General features: G+C 39.4%; 2 protein-coding genes across 2 annotated transcripts in view; one reads left to right on the top strand and one right to left on the bottom strand.

Moving 5' to 3' along the window:
- LOC133547078 (cGMP-specific 3',5'-cyclic phosphodiesterase-like) overlaps positions 1–6349 on the top strand; it is a gene marked incomplete at its 5' end in the record, with an annotated part of 48347 nt that extends 41998 nt beyond the window's left edge. Inside the window, one exon of the mRNA XM_061892873.1 lies at positions 57–6349. Within this exon, the coding sequence (XP_061748857.1) occupies positions 57–176 (120 nt within the window). The remainder of the gene's footprint in view (positions 1–56) is intronic.
- On the bottom strand, positions 4443–21633 carry LOC133547077 (mitotic spindle assembly checkpoint protein MAD2A-like). The gene is made up of 5 exons (XM_061892872.1): positions 21405–21633; positions 17467–17613; positions 15721–15841; positions 10057–10160; positions 4443–6630 (listed from the first exon to the last, which is right to left on the bottom strand). Exons 1-5 carry the CDS (start codon positions 21466–21468, stop codon positions 6458–6460), a joined length of 609 nt encoding a protein of 202 aa, XP_061748856.1. The 5' UTR covers positions 21469–21633; the 3' UTR covers positions 4443–6457.
- Positions 21634–21840: the final 207 nt, after the last annotated feature.

Below are 21840 nucleotides of genomic sequence, written 5' to 3' on the forward strand. Positions count from 1 at the left end.
CAATCCACAATTGCTGTGTTGTGATCTGCTAACTTTAAAAAAACGTGTCTTTACAGACATTGACCGTGCTGTCGGAGTATTGTTCTCCTTTGTTGGAGGGTTGCCAGATGAACCGCCAGCACTGGAAGAGTTTGGCTGAAGAGTGCGATCAAGATGACCACAACACTGTGGTTTGATCTTTGACAACGTGCGGCTCTTTTGGGATTCTTTTTAGTGTATATGTATACGGACGTACATACGTATACACACACATACACTACAGGCCAAAAGTTTGGACACCCTTTCTCCTCATTCAATGTGATTTCTTTATTTTCATACTGTTTACATTGTAGATTGTCCAGTTATGTACTTAAAGGCCTACTGAAACCCACTACTACCCCACCATGCAGTCTGATAGTTTATATATCAATGATGAAATATTAACATTGCAACACATGCCAATACGGCCGGTTTAGTTTACTAAATTACAATTTTAAATTTCCTGCGGAGTTTCTTGTTGAAAACGTCGCGGAATGATGACACGTGCGCGTGACGTCTCGAGTTGGAGAAGACATATTAGCGCAGCACCACTAGCAGCTAAAAGTCGTCTCTTTTCATCGCGCAATTATACAGTATTCTGGACATCTGTGTTGCTGAATCTTTTGCAATTTGTTCAATTAGTAATGGAGAAGTCAAAGTAGAAAGATGGAAGTGGGAAGCTTTAACCTTTAGCCACACAAACACACTGTATTTCCTTGTTTTAAATTCCCGGAGGTGAAGCTTTACTATGGATCAGAGCGGTCAAGCGAACATGAATCCCGACCACTTGTCAACCAACCGGCAGGTTTCGGTGAGAAAATTGTGGTAAAAAGTCGCCTCTTACCGGAGATCAGCGGAAATTCTGTCGTGCTGCTGCTGCCGTGACTAATTCCCCTAGAGACTGCCGTCAAGACACCCGTGGACACACCCCTCCGACTATCAGGTACTATTTAACTCACTAAAACACTAGCAACACAATAGAAAGATAAGGGATTCCCCAGAATTATCCTAGTAAATGTGTTATTTTATTTTTTTCTAGTCCTTCACTATCAATATCCTCAGCCACTAATCTTTCATCCTCGCTCAAATTAATAGGGAAATTGTCATTTTCTCGGTCCGAATAGCTCTTTTTGTTGGAGGCTCCCATTATAAACAGGAGGAGGAGCCCTCACACGGGTGACGTCATCGTCTGCGACTTCCGGTAAAGGCAGGGCTTTTTTATTAGCGACCAAAAGTTTCGAACTTTATCGTCGATGTTCTCTATTAAATCCTTTCAGCAAAAATATGGCAATATTGCGAAATGATCTAGTATGACACATAGAATGGACCTGCTATCCATCCATCCATTTTCTGCCGCTTATTCCCGTTCGGGGTTGCTGGCGCCTATCTCAGCTACAATCGGGCGGAAGGCGGGGTACACCCTGGACAAGTCGCCACCTCATCGCAGGGCCAACACAGATAGACAGACAACATTCACACTCACATTCACACACTAGGGCCAATTTAGTGTTGCCAATCAACCTATCCCCGTTTAAATAACAAAATCTCATTTTAGTAGGCCTTTAACAAAAAATGTGAAATAACTAAAAACATGTTTTATATTCTAGTTCCTTCAAAATAGCCACCCTTTGCACTGATTGCTACTTCGCACACTTGGCATTCTCTCAATGAGCTTCAAGCACACCTGTGAAGGCAAAACCATTTCAGGTGACTACCTCTTGAAGCTCATCGAGAGAATGCCAAGAGTGTGCAAAGCAGTAATCAGTCCAAATGGTGGCTATTTTGAAGAAACTAGAATATAAAATACGTTTTCAGTTATTTCCCCTTCTTTTGTTAAGTACACAACTCCAGATGTGTTCATTCATAGTTTTGATGCCGTCACTGACAAACTACAATGTTAATAGTCATGAAAACAGAGAAAACACATTGAATGAGGAAGTGTGTCCAAACTTTTGTCCTGTACTGTATTCTGAATGTGTATATACTCACATATGTATGCATACAAACACACACATATAAAGTGCATATACATACATATAAACACACGCACATAAAAATGTATATATACACACATATATAAACTTTTTTTTTTAACTTTATTTACTAAAAAGTGGCCAACATAGTGTACAAAAAAAACAACCTTACCTGGTAAGTCACAGCTTCATTCGAGCCAAGCAGTTTTTCTCCTATAAACTCAACTAGGGGTGGGATTCACACAGTAACATGTAGCACAATTGTGATAATTTGACAATATTAATACAATTTTGACCATTTTGCAAAATAGCAATTGCATGTAATTTTATAACCATTTTTCTTGGTAAACCCATGACGTAATGTAGCCTACTTACATTTGACAATGTTTTACTTTGTTTAGCACAATCACGTTTCATGGTAAAACCTATGATTTTTATTTCATTTTCTCAATCTCTTGTAAAATGTGTAAGAAATTATCTTTTTTTTACAAATGTATTTTCCACTTTACTACTTCATTCTCTTAAAATAGTTTTCAGTATTATTGTTTTTTTGTGTGTGTAAAGGTACAGTATTTTTTTTTTTTTTTTTATAATGATATATACCGTATTTTTCGGATTATAAATCACTCGGGAGTATAAATTGCACCGGCCGAAAATGCATAATAAAGAAAGAAAAAAACATGTAAGTCACACTAGAGCATGGGTGTCAAACTCTGGCCCGCGGGCCAAATCTGGCCCGCCGTTTAATTTTATTTGGCCCTTGAGGTAATATCAAATTAAGATTAGAGCAGGCCCGCCGGTATTATACAGCGGCGATGCCTCTGTAACACTGCATTCACCGCTGATACTCATACTTGCCAACCCTCATGATTTTCCCGGGAGACTCCCAAAGTTCAGTGCCCCTCCCGAAAATCTCCCCGGACAACAATATTGGGGGCGTGCCTTGAAGGCACTGCCTTTAGAGTCCTCTACAGCCTGTCGTCACGTCCGCTTTTCCGCCATTCAAACAACGTGCCGGCCCAGTCACATCATATATGCGGCTTTAACTCACACAAGTGAATGCAAGGCATACTTGATCAACAGCCATAAGGGTCACACTGAGGGTGGCCGTATAAGCAACTTTAACACTTTTACAAATATGCGCCACACTGTGAAGCCACACCAAACAAGAATGACAAACACATTTCGGGAGAACATCCGCACCGTAACACAACATAAACTCAACAGAAGAAATACCCAGAACCCCTTGCAGCACTAACTTCCGGGACGCTACAATATACACCCCTGCTACCACCAAACACCGCTCCCCCCAATTTTTATTTAAATTTTATTTGATGTGCCATTGATATTTTTTTATCATTATTATCATAACTTGAAACTCAATTTTGCATGTGACTATAAAGTTATATAAGCCTTGCTTGTTTAATATTCAAGGCAAAACTTGTTTGGGTCCCTATTAAAAGGTTAATTTGTTCAACCTTGGCCCGCGGCTTTGTTCAGTTTTAAATTTTGGCCCACTCTGTATTTGAGTTTGACACCCCTGCACTAAAGTATAAGTCGCATTTTTTGGGGGGAAATTTATTTGATAAAATCCAACACGGAGAATAGACATTTGAAAGGCAATTTAAAATAAATAAAGAATAGTGAACAACAGGCTGAATAAGTGTACGTTACACATAAATAACCAACTGAGAAGGTGCCTGGTATGTTAATGTAACATATTATGGTAAGAGTCATTCAAATAACTATAACATATAGAACATGCTATACATTTACCAAACAATCTGTCACTCTTAATCGCTAATCTCAATTGTTATTGGTTGACGTGTGTGTGTGACGATTGCTGATATACGCCTCGTCTCTTATGGGAATGAGATAGATAATATTATTTGATATTTTATTAATAATTTCACACATAAATCGCTCCAGAGTATAAATCGCAACCCCGGCCAAACTATGAAAAAAAACTGCGATTTATAATCCGAAAAATACAGTAATTGTAATATAACTTTTGGTACAATTGAATTGTCTTTAAATGACTATCTCATGAGATTCTGCCATTTTTCTTAAAATTTTACAAAGGGGATCTGCACTTTTTTTGGATTTGTGTCAATCATTCACACTCCTTCCGTGAGACACTTTTTTTTTAATGCATACTAACTTCAAAATGAACGCGAGCAAAAGTCAGCTTATAACGAAGCTAACGGGTTTTCGCTGTTCCGCGCTCTGAAAAACATGCCAAAAAACTGTAAGTACCGTATTTCTTTGAAATATTAATTTAAAACCTCTTCTCCCTCCTGCGCTTACCAAAGGCATGCGGTAAAAGTAAGCATGCGCTAATTATTTTAAAACCTCTTCTCACTCTGGCACTTACCAAAGGCATGCGGTAAAAATTTGAGTGTGATGTAAGGTTGGACTTAAATCCTACTGAATAGCTCTTAATCTTCTTCCCTTCATGTGATTTCAAATTACCGGTATTGAATTCAGCCTCCTCCATTTTGAAAATGATGACAGGAGAAGTGTCACACGTGACGTCACGAGTTTGACCAGGCGGTAATACTAAGCATGCGCTAATTATTTTGCGAAGTGAGTTCGACCCAGCAGTAATTCAAGGCAGGCGCCAACTATATGCCCTGCGGCAATTCAAGGAAATACGGTATATATGAAATGTAGTAACAGGCGAAAAGGAGCAAGTGTACGTGTCTTTCTCATGATCAGGGTGTGAGACCGTTTCAGGGGAGGAAAAAAAGAAGAAATCAGAGGGGGAAAAAAGGGAATATTTCTATCAGCATGAAGCACTGCCATGCAAATCCTGAAAAAAACTAAACTTTTGAAAATCAAAACTACATTTTCTGCAAATATTTGGCCAACACTTGATTAAAATTCAGGTCACGACATGTAAACGGAGAATTGTTAATGGGGTTTTGCGGGTATAATAGTTTACTTCCATTTTCCGCAATGTACTTGCCGTATATTACAAAAGAGAAAGACGCGTGGTTTCGTGTCTCACATTGGTATAGTAAATGGTAAGCACAATTCCCCAAAATAGGTGCAGTTCCCCCTGAAGACTTAATTCTGAAAAAATAAAATAAAATCTTTAAACAGTTTAAATCAACCCAAAAACTGAAGAACGGAAACTACGACAATAATGTCCAAATAGTCACATTTTGTCCCACCCCATAAAAGTACTTTATAACTTATCTACCAGCCAGTGCCTTATTTGAAAAAAATCTGGATGTTTGTTGCATTGACCTGGTTGGCATGGTGACCATACTACTACTACTACTACACGTCAAAAACTTTGAACATCGTGAAAAAGGGTAAATGTTTTTGTCACTTATTATTACATATTACACAGTAGACTTCAGGCAAGGTGACTGGTGTGCACCTCAAACTTGCAAGAAATAAAAACTTAGATTATTTTAATCATGTAAAAACATACTCGTATCGTTTCACTTTCTGAAATAAGTGACAAAAAACATTTCATGAACTTTTGGCGCTGCACAGTCAGTAATATTGTTTAGTTGCTGCACATGTTACTTAGAGTCGTTGGTCAGTTTTTGTAACGGTTGGTGAACAAAACCTAACTATATCCATTACACAAGTTGTTTTTTTGTTTTTTTTAACTGCACTGAGTGGCTTTGATTTAATAGCAAACTCACTTTTAGGGAACAGATGCAGATTATATTTAAATACTGCAGTATAGTCAAACAACATTTGTTCCACTCATTCTCTTACATATTTATTAATAGCATATTTATTAGATGATTTTATGTAACACTGAAGGAGATTTTTTTTTTGCAGTTTTTTAGACTTTCTATTTTCATAAAATGACAGGGGGAAAAAAACAAGTTTTCTACTGCATTGTCTTGAAAATAGTCAAATAAAAATCATTTTATACAGCAGAAGATGGTGACTTTATTAAAAATACAGAGTAGTTTTTGCAAGTTCATTTATGTCTGTGCTCACCGATCGCAAAAAATGTTTTTTTTAGGGTTTCCCAAACTTTTTCAGCTCTTGACTCCCCCGAAAAGTAAAGAAACCCCTTTTTAAAAATCAGAGCACAGAGAAACTTGTCATCCAATGTTCTACAAACAAAACAAAACAGCGTGTGTGACATAATTGCACAATATCGCAATATATTGGAAAACATTTTACGTTGTGTCAGCTAATCTTTTAGAAGGGAAACGCAGTTACTAGCCATATTTTGTGGTAGATGTCGCCATCTGTCAAAGGTGGGAAACCCCTGTTTTATATATACATATATACACATATGAACAGTCAGGCGTTACAAAAACCTTGTGTGACATTGTCACCCCCTCCCCACTGTTCAAATAAACATGAAATATGACAAAACATTTTTTCTTATGTCTGGTGCCAATTGTTGACGCCTGTAAAGACGAGTCTCTGGATTTCGTGGGTCATGTGACGTAACGTAAGAGTCAGTACGAATGAGTGTGTTTTGTTTACAAGGAGTCGGTCTTCTTGTAAGCCACCATACTGGTCACCTTGTGGATTGACGTGGTGAAGGAGCGCAGACGCACCTCCTCTGATTGGCTGATGATGTGCGGGCTGGACTCCTCCCACTTCTCCGGAATCTCCAGGTCTTTGTCGGTGTAGACCAGGAGGTTGAAGCCACCTGAGGTGATTTAAGCAATTCCTGTTTTTTATTAGGTTTTTATTGCACAGCAGGCAGCATAAATATGGCGGTTGTTTATGTCCCCCCCCATGAAGCTATAAGGCAGCGGTCCCCAAACTTTTTGACTCTGGGCCACAATGGGTTAAAAGAATTTGGCCTGTGGCAGGGTTTTATCTATTAATAGTTATACAAATACTTAATAAAGTCAAATACAAATTAGGGCTGGGCGAAATGGATGAAACAGTATCTTGATATATTTTTGCTTAAACTCCATATTCGATATGTATTTCGGTTAAAGTATACATATAAAAACATTCATTTTTGAGAGAAATTCACTGAAATTGAAGTGAATGACAACTGTACTGTAAACAGTCAGTGGCACTTTTATTAACCCAGTTCGTCAAGATGGGTATTAACAGCACAGAAAATAGTACAGAAGTACATAACATAAATATAAAAAAAAAAAATTCTACCTAAAATAAATAACGTAGCTGTGCAAATACAATCTGTATCAGACTCAGTCAAAAAAAAAATTTGCAGGCAGGCACTTTTTACTTCCCAGTCTACGATGTAATGGACTGTCACACACTTAAAAGGGAACATTATCACCAGACCTATGTAATCGTCAATATATACCTTGATGTTGCAGAAAAAAAGACCATATGTTTTTTTAACTGATTTCCGAAACTCGAAAAGGGTGAATTTGGCGATTTAAACGCCTTTCAATTGTTCGCCTGTCGGAGGGCTGACCTTTCACCCGTGACGTCACAACGTGAAGCGACCCGCCATTTTCTCAAACACATTACACACACCAAGTCAAATCAGCTCTGTTATTTTCCGTTTTCCCGTACCTTGGAGACATCATGCCTCGTCGGTGTGTTGTCGGAGGGTGTAACAACACGATCAGGGACGGATTCAAGTTGCAACAGTGGTCAAAAGATGCGAAAGTCCCTCGTTTGTTCTGCACACTGTACCAAATACAGCTATGCTACGACAGAGATGGCAAGAATGTGTGGATATCCTGCCACACTCAAAGCAGATGCATTTCCAACGATAAAGTCAACGTAATCACAAAAGTGAGTTTTGTTGATGTTATTGACTTATGTGGAGTGTGCTAATCAGACATATTTGGTCACCGCATGACTGCAAGCTAATCGATGCTAACATGCTATTTAGGCTAGCTGTATGTACATATTGCATCTTTATGCCTCATTTGTAGCTATATTTGCATCCAGCCTTTCCCTCCACCCACATTTAATGCCAGACAAACACATACCAATCGTTGGTTAGAAGGCGATCGCCGAATTCATCCGCGCTTCCTCCCGTGCTGCTGTCTGTCGTGATATGGCTCAAAAGCTTCTGTTTCTTCTTTAATTTCGTTTTCGGTACCTGCCTCCACATTCCAACCATCCGTTTCAATACATGCGTAATCTGTTAAATCGCCTTCGGCGCTGAAATCCAATTTTGAATCCGAGCTAATATCGCTATACCTTCTGTGCTATCCGCCATGTTTGTTTCTGTGTGGTCACGCTGTGACGTCACAAGATAATGGACGGGTGGATATAACGACGGTTAAATCTGGCACTTTGAAGCCGTTTTTCGGGATATTGCGTGATGAGTAAAATTTTGAGAAAAACTTCGAAAAATAAAATAAGCCACTGGGAACAGATTTTTATTGGTTTTAACCCTTCAGATATTGTGATAATGTTCCCCTTTAAGGTTCTTTGGTCCTATTAGAAGTGGTAAGTGACTCTACTTAATTAATGCGGCTATGATCTTCCTCACTTAGGCATACATTTAGCTTGAATATTCTCATTCTCAGACTCTCTCGTCCTCATTTGGGCTGTCGGTTGTGATTTCCCTTTCTGGTTCGATGACCCGCCCTATCTTGCATCTGATTGGCCTGTCCGCAACGTGTTGCCCTAATCTTAACCAATCCTGACTCATCATTTCAAACCTGGGGTCTCAAACTCAATTTACCTGGGGGCCACTAGATGCAAAGTCTGGGTGAGGCTGGGCCGCAAGAAAATATTTCTTAAAAAAAATATTTCTTAAAAAAAATATTTTTAAATGTCTTTATTTTTCTTTTCAACACAAAATAAAATCAAAATATAAATGAAAAAAATTAGAATTAAGAAATGTGAGGCAATGCAAATCAAACAATAAAAAAAACAAAAAACGGTTTGAATTGGTCCAGGTTAGCGGGGACTGTTATTACTGACGGACAGGTGTCGCGGTGCGACTGCAGCCAGGCCCGTTAGAAAACCCTCGTCTCCATGGCAACATCTCTGTCGCTTTCACTCATTTGCCGCTTTTCCACTAACGCAGGGGTAGGCAACCCAGAACGTTGAAAGAGCCGTTTTGGACCCAAATAACAAAAATCGTCTCTGTCTGAAGCAAACGGGAGGAGGGGTTTCTCTACTTGGATCACGCAAGTGATGTCAATGTTCGGCCCTCGAGAGCCACATACCACACCGTGATTGGTAGATCCCTTCAGCTCCGCACACAACGCTGTCAAGCGCCATTCATACAAAACTTGCTTGCCGCACTAACATTAAACTTTCATATTAAAGTGGGTGCCGCAAAATAACGTCTCGCGAGGCGCAATTGGCCCGCGTGTCTGAGACCCCTGTTTTAAACCAACCAATCATGGATTTCCTTATACATAAACCAACCAATCGTCGATCTTTCCCTTATATGTTGTCTCCTGCCTGTGGAGTTGCACTCGTCCATTTCTCTCTTCCTCTTATTTTGTAGCATGTAGCTTAGCTAACCGCTGCATGGGTCTAAAAATAACTAAGCTACGGAAATCGCTACTTGTTAAAAAGAAGTGAATCTACTGCCAAATGTAGTTAAGCTACCTAGCTTCGATTTTTAAGTTACTGTAATTATTTTTAATTTGAAAAAACTATTTTCTACCACTGCAGTCGTAAACAGGAATGGATTATCAAAAAACGTAATCATTTCAGGAAAACCGTAATTGTTGGTTACTGGCACACTGCTGGTGGCACAGTCAGACTCCATATTTGCTTGTGTGTTGTTGTTGTGGGTCAGTGCAGTTGGGGAGATAGTGCAAGCACGTATTGGAAGGAGGAGGGGAAGGGGTTTAATAGCCATTGGAGTCTTGTGAGGGAGTGGGGCGAACAAGGAACACAACAAATAAGCGGCGTTTGGTCATTTTGACGTGAAACAAATATCGGCATTACGATATTTTCTTAATTAATATCTTATTTAAAAATATATCAATGTATCTTACAAACTCGATATATCGCCCAGCCCTAATACAAATAAAGCAACAAGAGAAAGATAGGTTCCAGCCATCACCGCGACTCCCGAGAGGGACGAGCGGTAGAAAATGGATGGTATCCCATACTTCTTAAGTAAATCCATACAACAATTAAGGGTAACTGATGTGAGGTTACTTACATGGTGTCTCCAGCAGCGGCAGGAACGTTACCGTGGCAGTTATTTGTCTGAGTACTGAGCGGATGTCATTCTGGATGGCTTTAATGGACTTCTCCCGGGGGGCACTTGAAAATGACAAATTTAAATACAGGGTCATAAATAACCATTGAAAACCCCTTTAGGAGGTCATAACATTATACTCTATATGAATAAATATACACTGACAAACAGAGCGCCCCCAGTATTTTCAGCGGTCTCTCTGCTTTTTTGTTATTTTTTAAATGGCTAGCGTAGATTTGTGTTTAGTCCTGTCCCCCCCAACCCACTGAATCACAGAAACAAACCATGATCAACCGTGTAGTCCACTCGGGGAGGAGCAGCCAAAGATGCTAAACATCTAAACGGCGGACATTTATGCATGAAAATATGGAATTTCTGCTTATGGTTAACCAAACATCTTTCAGTTCTCAACCAACTTGCAGTCAACTTTGACCTCTTGTTCATCACTCAATGACAGTCACCCCAGCTTTACATGTCCAGCGGTTTTAGATGTTTTAAATGACTACATGAAACCATACTTACATTTTTAAGGTAGTTCTTGCCGCTTCGCATAGCACAATCTTATTGGAGGCCAGTCAGCGTGTACATTTGTCCAGATCTCTGATTGGCTGCCCTTTTGACACAACTATAACGCGTGTCAAAAATTCCACGAGCGCACAGCTGAGATTTGATCGTGTGTAGGAAAAAAAGATGATTACGCGGAGGCTCGAGGTTGCGGGAAAGGAAAAGAGGGGGCGCTGCAGAGTGCGTCAGTCTGACTGTGCTGACGGCAGTAATTATTGAGTGTTAAAGGCCTACTGAAACCCACTACTACCGACCAAGCAGTCTGATAGTTTATATATCAATGATGAAATAGTAACATTGCAACAACACATGCCAATACGGCCGGTTTAGCTTACTAAATTACAATTTTAAATTTCCCGCGGAGTTTCTTGTTGAAAACGTCGCGGAATGACGACGCGTGCGCATGATGTCCCGGGTTGCAGGGGACATATTAGCGCAGCACCATTTGCGGCTAAAAGTCGTCTCTTTTCATCGCGCAATCAAACTGTATTCTGAACATCTGTGTTGCTGAATCTTTTGCAATTTGTTCAATTAATAATGGAGAAGCCAAAGTAAAAAGATGGAGGTGGGAAGCTATAGCCTTTAACCACACAAACACACTGTATTTCCTTGTTTAAAATTCCCGGAGGTGAAGCTTTACTATGGATCAAAGCGGTCAAGGGAACATGGATCCCGACCACTTGTCAACCAGCAGGTTTCGGTGAGAAAATTGTGGTAAAAAGTCGCCTCTTACCGGAGATCAGCTGAGCTTGCGCCGTCCATGCAGCTGCCATCGACTTCCCTCAGAGACTGGCGTCAAAACACCCGTGGACACACCCCTACGACTATCAGGTACTATTTAATCTCACTAAAACACTGGCAACACAATAGAAATATAAGGGATTTCCCAGAATTAACCTAGTAAATGTGTCTAAAAACATCTGAATCCATCCCAATGCAATCGCCTTTTTTTTTTAACTCAATTTTTTTTTTCTAGTACTTCGCTATCAATATCATCATCCACGAATCTTTCACCCTCGCTCAAATTAATGGGGAAATTGTCGTTTTCTCGGTCCGAATAGCTCTCGCTGCTGGACCCTCCCCTTATAAACAATGTGAGGACGTAAGGAACTCTCACCCTTGTGACGTCATCGTCTGCAACTTCCGGTAAAGGCAAGGCTTTTTTATTAGCGACCAAAAGTTGTGAACTTTATCATCGATGTTCTCCCCTAAATCCTTTCAGGAAAAATATGGCAATATCGCGAAATGATCAAGTATGACACATAGAATGGACCTGCTATCTCCGTTTAAATAAGAAAATCTCATTTCAGTAGGCCTTTAATATGGATATTATCAACTGTGTACAAAATACAGTTATATTCGCTCAAAATTTTTTATTTTTTTAACTTGAGTTTAGTTTATTTTCAAAATATAATGTATGTGCTTGCAAAATATCTCCCTCAAAACGAAGACACAAATATAACTCCATTCATGGTGACCTCCCTGACTGGACTAAGATGAATGCAGCAATGTACAGAGACATCCTGGATGATAACCAAAACTTCCCATCCAAGACAGAATTCCTTAACGATACAGAGTTTAATTCGACCCTAATTCAGCTAAAGTCTGCTAGTGTTGGACAGGAAGTTATGCACAAACAGAAAAAAATATCCTGTTTACTTTCAAAATAAAATACTGTCTTCCAAGCAGAACTTATTTTACATTTTGAAATGTCCTGATGGGCAGCGACGGACATGAAGTCAACTTGTCAAAGGTTTTCAGACCTAATTTCATCTTGTTGACACAAATTGATAAGGACATGCTGATTATGGAGGTCCAAAATGTGAAAATAATGTACAGGCATATCCCACAAGCTATATGTGGGCCTGTGTAAATATTATCAGCCGATATAAGGGCCGGAAAAGCAGGGGAGTGGTTGTTGTGACACGCTCGCCAGAGATGTTACTGTTGTGTTGTTGTTGGCTGCAAAAAATAAAATGGTTTATGAAGGCTAAACTATTGTCAGTATTAACGCTCTGCACCTGTTATTACTGGCAGGACCCAATTTATTTGATTCTGTTCCTCTTGAAGGACAGAATAAACTATTTGTGGTTTTCTTTATTACAACTTCCCTTACCACACGATGACGCATAGATTGGCAAGATCTTGTGAAAATCTGTGCCATTTCACTGCACGACGGAGCCGCAACAGAGCGGCGGTGGGGATTATAGACATCTTATAAGGTTATGCAGCATCGAGCGCTACTGCCAACTGGCGCAGGGCTGCCATCTTGAAGTGGTGATCCACTCCACTCAGTGCAAATCATTTGGCAGGAGCAATGAACTCTCAGCGCATTTACAAACCCTGTTTCCATATGAGTTGGGAAATTGTGTTGGATGTAAGTATAAACGGAATACAATGATTTGCAAATCCTTTTCAACCCATGTTCAATTGAATACACTACAAATACAAGATAAACTTTATTTTTTTTTTGCAAATAATAATTAACTTACAATTTCATTGCTGCAACACGTAGTTGGGAAAGGGCATGTTCACCACTGTGTTACATCACATTTTCTTTTAACAACACTCAATAAACTTTTGGGAACTGAGGAAACTCATTGTTGAAGCTTTGAAAGTGGAATTATTTCCCATTCTTGTTTTATGTAGAGCAACAGTTGTCGTATTTTACGCTTCATATTGCGCCACACATTTTCGATGGGAGACATGTCTGGACTGCAGGCGGGCCAGGAAAGTACCCGCACTCTTTTACTACGAAGCCACGCTGTTGTAACAAGTGGCTTGGCATTGTTTTGCTGAAATAAGCAGGGAGGTCCATGATAATGTTGCTTGGATGACAACATATGTTGCTCCAAAATCTGTATGGACCATTCAGCATTAATGGTGCCTTCACAGATGTGTAAGTTACCCATGCCTTGGGCATTAATATACATCCATACCATCGCAGATGCTGGCTTTTGAACTTTGCGCCTAAAACAATCCGGAGGGTTATTTTCCACTTTGTTCCGGAGGGCACCACGTTTACAGTTTCCAAATATAATTTGAAATGTAGACTCGTCAGACCACAGAACACATTTCCACCTTGCATCAGTCCATCTTAGATGAGCTCGGGCCCAGAGAAGCCGGCGGCGTTCCTGGTTGTTGTTGATGAATGGGTTTTGCTTTGCATAGTAGTTTTAACTTGCACTTACAGATGTAGCGACCAACTGTAGTTACTAACTGTGGTTTTATGTAGTGTTCCTGAGCCCATGTAGTGATATCCTTTACACACTGATGTCGGTTTTTGATGCAGTACCCCCTGAGGGATCAAAGGTCCGTAATATCATCGCTTACGTGCATTGATTTCTCCGAATTCTCTGAACCTTTTGATGATTTTACGGACCGTAGCTGGTAAAATCCCTAAATTCCTAGCAATAGCTCATTGAGAAATGTTGTTCTACAACTGTTCGACAATTTGCTTACAAATTGGCGACCCCCGCCCCATCCTTGTTTGTGAATTACTTAGCATTTCATGGAAGCTGCTTTTATACCCAATCATGGCACCCACCTGTTCCCAATTAGCCTGCACACCTCTGGGATGTTCCAAATAAGTGTTTGATGAGCATTCCTCAACTTTATCAATATTTATTGCCACCTTTCCCAACTTCTTTGCCACGTGTTGCTGGCATCAAATTCTAAAGTTAATGATTATTTGCAACAACAAAAAAATGTTTATCAGTTTGAACATCAAATATGTTGTCTTTGTAGCATATTCAACTGAATATGGGTTGAAAATGATTTGCAAATCATTGTATTCCGTTTATATTTACATCTAACAAATTCCCAAATCATATGGAAACGCGGTTTGTAATTCATCTTACCTCACTGAATACCACTGATTTTCACACGGTTTTTTTGTAGCTATGGTTAAAGGACACGTGTTTTGGCGTGTTTTATTATTCATAGTTTGTTTAACAGTAATAGAATATTCTTATAAACTATAAGTGACCAGACGTCCGAGATCAAAACTGGGAATATAATCCCAAAGAAGGGGGAAAACGGTCAGCTATTTTTAAGTTGATGAAACAATATGATTAGGTTATATATACATGCGTATATCCTACATAAACAATGTATCAATACATTAGATATCTATATATCTTAGCGACCTATAGACTGTATCTCTGTTGCTGCAGCAGCAGAGTTGATTTTGTTTTAACACTTTGTATTGATCTTTTGTATTACATTCTTCCCTTAAATGATAATGTTTGCAGTGATTGTTTTATATGTATTTTTTATGCTTGTCGATTTGGATAAAAACGTCTGCCAAATACTTATACATGAACATATATAAACACCTTTATATCAGCTATAACCACCAATCTGTTTCACTGGATTTAGAATATAATCAAATTCTGTATTCATGTATGACATTTTTAAATTGAATTAATTTCATTGACAAGCAATTCTATTATGGTCATACTCTTGTTTGCTAGCGGCTACGATTTCAGTACTATTGAAGATCTTTGCTCCTTCTCAACTCCGTGGTAATATTCTTTTCACAAAATACAACCAATAGTACGTTAATGTTAAATGTTACTTGTGAAAAGTAATACCCCGATTCCAATTTTCAACAGTCCGTTCATTTGAGCAGGAAAACGCTGAACACCAGCCCGGCATCTTTGTTTTTTACCTGTCAACTGTCAGTTTAAGCCGCTTGCCGGCTCCTCATCACCACTTCAAGATGGCGGCCGAATTTCTCGGGTCACAGCAGCCAATGCGGCGTGTACTTATAAGATGTCTATAGTGGGGATTGCCAGACGGTAGATGGCGGCGCTCTACCATAGGGAAGCCATCCCGCGGTCGGTTCGCATTTAGTGGGAAGACATCCACTCTTTGTGGACTTTAAAACCGCGGAACGCCGGGGAACTACCTCAGCCGTAACTGTGCTGAAAGTGCAGAGGAAGCGTGTGAGGTACGGTGCAACTATGCATTGTTTCAAGGAGCAGCGAATTGACGATTGATTCAGCTTAGATTGATGAGCTGCTTCCGATGTATCCAAATCTATTTGACGGCATTCACCTGCACTCCTTCGCTGACTTGTCGCACTCGATGTCGAACTGCCACCTTTCCAGCACCTCGTTGGTTTCCAGACAAGTGATCACCAACACCAGCTTCTGTACGGTGCAGTCCAGTAGCCACGCTGTAACGATAATCAACAACATGTCATTCCGTCTTGACTTACGTGACGCCATCCAGTCACGACATAAACAAAAACAATAGATGCCAACTCCTGACAACCAAAACATTTTCCTTTTTTTGTTGAGTGAAACAGGTGTCCAGAAGTTTGAACATGGAAAAGGCCTAGGCGATATATCCATTTTATGGATAAGTATGAGTTTTTTGTTTTAGCAAAGATTCACACACCAAGTAAGCCATGGCTAATGCTTGGGCTGGGCGATATGGAGGAAAAAGTATATTTTGATATATTTTTACTAGAGATGTCCGATAACAGCTTTTTTGCCGATATCCGATATTGTCCAACTCTTAATTACCGATACTGATAAACGTATACTGTCGTGGAATTAACACATTATTATGCCTCATTTTGTTGTGATGCCCCGCTGGATGCATTAAACAATGTAACAAGGTTTTCCAAAATAAATCAACTCAAGTTAAGGAAATAAATGCCAATATGGCACTGCCATCTTTGTTATTGTTGAGTTAGTGCTGCGAGGGGTTCAGGGTATTTGTTCTGTTGTGTTTATGTTGTGTTACGATGCGGATGTTCTCCCGAAATGTGTTTGTCATTTTTGTTTGGTGTGGGTTGACAGTGTGGCGCATATTTGTAACAGTGTTAAGGTTGTTAATACGGCCACCCTCAGTCTGACCTGTATGGCTGTTGACCAAGTATGCCTGGCATTCACTTGTGTTTGATTGATTGATACTTTTATTTGTAGATTGCACAGTACAGTACATATTCCGTACAATTGACCACTAAATGGTAACACCCGAATACGTTTTTCAAGCTTTTTAAGTCCGAGTCCACGTTAATCAATTCATTGTGTTTGTGTGTGTGTGTGTGTGTGTGTGAAGCCGTATATATTATGGGATTGGGCCGGCACACAAAGGCAGTGCCTTTAAGGTTTACGTCCGTGTACACAGCGGCGTTTTAAAAATACATAAATTTTACTTATTTTAAAACCGATACCGATAATTTCAAAACCGATATCGATAATTTCAGATATTAAATTTTAAAGCATTTATCGGCTGATAATATTGGCAGGTCGATATTATCGGACATCTCTAATTTTTACTTAAACTCAATATATTTTCCGGTTAAAATATTTATATAAAGATATTCATTTTTGAGCAAGATTCACTGAAACTGAGTGAATGACAACTGTACTGTGAACAGTCAGTGGCACTTTTATTAACCCAGTTAGTCAAGATGGGTATTAACAGCACAGAAAATAAACTGTTTAAATAGCAGAGAATTACATACCATAAATAAAATGGAAAAATAATGTATAAATAAAATAGAAATATATTATTTTTACATCAAATAAATCACATAGCTGTGCAAACAATACTAAATGTATCAAACTCAGACAATAAATACATTTGAAAGAGGGCACTTTTTAATTCCCAGTTGACGATGTAATGGACTGTCACACAGCGCCAAGTAAGTGACTTGTCTTGAATTACTCGAGGAATTGTTTCAGCTCTAATTTTTCCTGTCCTGTTTTTTGAATATATATATCTATATAGAATGAGTTACTCGTCGTTTACTACTGACGAGCATTTAGCAGATTACTGAAAACTCACCTTTCAGCTGAGACACCACGCTGTTGAGATACTCCTTCAGCTTGGGATCGTCGGTGACTTGGAGGTTCATGTCGTACTGGCTGACTCTGGTGAAGGACTCTGGAGGGTAGATGCCCCGCTGGTACAAGATGCTGTTGATGCCAAAAGCTGCAGAACAACCCCACTGTTACATTTGAGTAAGTTACATGTAATATAGCTAAACCATACAAGCAGCCTGCCATTTGGTCTGTACTTAGGTCAGTCATTTGTCTTTCTTCACAGTTTAATGTTTAAGTTTAACAAAATAATTGTATGGCCTTGTGTTTATTTGTTCTTTCTTTAGTTTATTTCGAACATGAACACACTTACAGCATAATACATCACACAATTCCATATAATTTCTCTATACATCATGTCCGAAAAGGAATAGGAAGAAGCAAAGCTAATTTAATCCTGCCCCTTTCCCTTTTCAGAGTGTTTACAAATACATACGTTCATTTACTGACTTCTTTTTACAGCACAATGACATCAGTGAATGAGGAATTTAAGTCAGCCATGATAAACATACCGAGATTAAGAATATCCCGTTTTCAATAAGGTTTAAGGTGTTTCTCCTAATTCTTCGTCTTTGTACTTTGTAAGCACTATTAATTTGAACAACCTTAAATGGGATCATATCTGTAAATTGTTTTTTTTTGATTGATTGAAACTTTTGTTAGTAGATTGCACAGTTCAGTACATATTCCGTACAATTGACCACTAAACGGTAACACCCGAATAAGTTTTTCAACTTGTTTAAGTCGGGGTCCACGTTGTTTAACTTCTTTACTTAATCCATTCCATAATTTTACTCTACATACTTATATGTAAAAGGTTTTTAGTGTTGTACGTGAGTTAGGGCTGAGCGATATATCGATATACTCGATATATTGCAGGTTTGTCTCTGTGCGATATAGAAAATGACTATATCGAGATATTCGAGTATACGTTCTCACAGAGTTGCTTTCAGCTGCAAGCATTACACTGCATGCGTTTCCCACTCTTTCTTGTCTCTCCTTCTCACAGAGACATAAAAAATAAGTGCACCTTCGTCACACGCCCTCCCCGAGCAGAGAGGTAGCTACATGGGTAACATTAGCTGTGATGCTAAGGGAGCGTTGCGAGTGGTAATACAAAAGAGAGAAGGCGCCAATCTGGTAACAAATGAAGGAAGAATTAATCCCCAAGAAAAACAGCAGGGTTTCCATCGTCTGGCGGTGGTTTGGCTTCGAGCGGGAATATGTTGAACAATTATGCGGCAAAAGCGTTGCTACAAAAAGTAGCAGCCCTGCTATTTTGATTTCCTATTATGCAGCACATTTTTATTTGACACTTATTAAAATATTTTGTGTGACATCATGCGCTTTATTTGTTTTAAACTATTGTGGTGGCGTTCTGTACAAAAATTCCACTTTTAGTGTTGTTTTGATATCTCATCTTAGTGACATCATGCACAAAAGTGCACTCATAGCTTGTTTTAAAATGTCTCCGACAATCTTGCACTTTCTGTTTTGAAATGACATGAATGTCAGTGCCACTGCTTAATAACTGTTTAATAAATACAACTTTGCTAAATTGACTTAGTTGATTGGCAACACTAAATTGGCCCTAGTGTATGAATGTGAGTGTGAATGTTGTCTGTCTATCTGTGTTGGCCCTGCGATGAGGTGGCGACTTGTCCAGGGTGTACCCCGCCTTCCGCCCGATTGTAGCTGAGATAGGCGCCAGCGCCCCCCGCGACCCCGAAAGGGAATAAGCGGTAGGAAAAGGATGGATGGACTTAGTTGTGGTTTCCCTTTCTGGGTGAACGTTCAAAATGAGCATATATTAATGAAGTATGAACAAGAATATTTTAATGTAGACACATAGAGTCATTATACTGCTGTGATTATATGCATCAAGTATTCATTTAAGGCTAAGGCAAAATATCGAGGTATATTCGTGTATCGGGACATGGCCCAAAAAATATCGAGATATTAAAGGCCTACTGACACCCACTACTACCGACCACGCAGTCTGATAGTTTATATATCAATGATGAAATCTTAACATTGCAACACATGCCAATACGGCCGGTTTAGTTTACTAAATTACAATTTTAAATTTCCCGCGGAGTTTCCTGTTGAAAACATCGCGGAATGATGACGCGTGTTTGTGACGTTATTGGTTGGAGGGGACATATTAGCCCAGCACCACTTACGGCTAAAAGTCGTCTCTTTTCATCACGCAATTACACAGTATTTTGGACATCTGTGTTGCTGAATCGTTTGCAATTTGTTCTATTAATAATGGAGACGTCAAATAAGAATGCTGTTGGTGGAAAGCGGTGGATTGCAGCTAGCTTTAGCACCGAAACACAGCCGGTGTTTCTTTGTTTGTTGTGAAGTTTTAACACAGACCGGTCAAGCGAACATGTTTCTCTACGTCAACCAGCAAGTTTTTGGATGGGAAACTTGTGATATTAAATCGGCTCGAGTGGATTACGCGACCTCATCCTGCAGCTCAAAAAGGCAGCTGTGATCTTGGCTCCTCGGCTTCTCTCAGAGACACTGGCGTTCACCGCAGCCATCCGACTTTCAGGTATGACTTTATAATCTCACTAAAATACTATTAACACAATAAGCAGATAAGGGATTTTCCAGAATGATCCTAGTAAATGTGTCTGATTACATCTGAAACTCTCCCACTGCCGCCGCCTGCTTGCGTCGCCTTTTCTTTTCTTTTTCTTTTTTTATTAGTGCTTCACTTTAACTTTCCTCATCCACGAATCTTCGCTCAAATTAATGGGGAAATCGTCGCTTTCTCGGTCCGAATTGCTCTTAATGCTGGTGGCTCACATTATAAACAATGTGAGAATGTGAGGAGCCCTCACACCGGTGACGTCACGCGCACATCGTCTGCTACTTCCGGTACAGGCAAGGCTTTTTTATTAGCGACCAAAAGTTGCGAACTTTATCGTCGATGTTCTCTACTAAATCCTTTCATTAAAAATATGCCAAAATCGCGAAATGATCAAGTATGACACATAGAATGGACCTGCTATCCCTGTTTAAATAAGAAAATCTAATTTCAGTAGGCCTTTAATAAAAGGGCCATATCGCCCAGCCCTATTGTGCGTACAAATGTTTTAAATTACATTTACCTATAAGCTTATTATATTTTTCCTCTTCAGTCGAGAAGAATTGTATATTCTCGGTTTGCTTTGTACATCATTTTAGCTGTTTGCAAATTAACCAAATCATCGAACTTCAATATTTTTGACTCAAGAAATAAAGAGTTTGTATGTTCTCTATATCCAACATTATGTATTATTCTGACTGGTCTTTTTTGTAACAGAATGAGTGAATGAAGCGCACATTTGTAGTTATTTCACCGTATTTCTGCACAATAACTCAGATATGGTAACACTGGTGAGCAATAAAGAATATAAAGTGATTTTTGGTGTAGAAAATATTTTGTTTTATTCATTATTGACATGTTTCTCGCCACTTTATGTTGTATATATTTTTTAGGAGATTTTCAATTCATTTTATCATCCATTATTAGGCCCTGCGATGAGGCGGGGACTTGTCCAGGGTGTACACCGGCTTCCGCCCGATTGTAGCTGAGATAGGCGCCAGCGCACCCCGCGACCCCAAATGGAATAAGCGGTAGGAAATGGATGGATGGCTGGGCATCTATTATTACACCCAAAAAGCTAGTCTCTTTTACCCTTCCAATATCTACTCCGTCTGTTTGTATTCGTGTACGATACTATTTTCTACCAAATAGTATTATTTTAGTTTTTCTAAACTAGGAGAAAAACAACAACAAAAAACATAACTATTACTTAGATGTGTGTTGTCCGCTACATTGACGTAGGCTAACTTGGCGAGATTTCTTGACAAGAGTTACGGCGTACATTTAGTTTAAATACTTACAAAAGAAGTCGGCCACGACCTCGACACTTCCTTTAAGAGTAATTCCTTTCAACGTGCTCGTCATTGTTTGAGTGTCTTTGTAGTATTTAGCCAACTGAAAAAGTTATATTATATTCAGATTTGTTTTCTGGCGACGAGGGAAGTAACCGCCGTTCCGTTTGAAAATGCCTTTGGCGCATGCGTAGCAGGACCGCTTTCTTCTTCTCTGGTATTTTACGGTGGTTGCAAACTGAGTTAGTGCGTTACTGCCACCCTCCGGATGTGAATGATATTTTACTACTACTACTTAGATTTATATACCGCTTTTCTAGACATTCAAAGCGCTTCAGAGAGAAGTGAAAAGCCATAACTCATTCACACCTGCTGGTGGTGGTAAGCTACTTTCATCATTCATTCACACCTGCTGGTGGTGGTGAGCTACCTTCACCATTCATTC

The sequence above is a fragment of the Nerophis ophidion genome, unplaced genomic scaffold (genome assembly GCF_033978795.1).
Source record: "Nerophis ophidion isolate RoL-2023_Sa unplaced genomic scaffold, RoL_Noph_v1.0 HiC_scaffold_60, whole genome shotgun sequence".
Classification (NCBI taxonomy): Eukaryota; Metazoa; Chordata; class Actinopteri; order Syngnathiformes; family Syngnathidae; genus Nerophis; species Nerophis ophidion.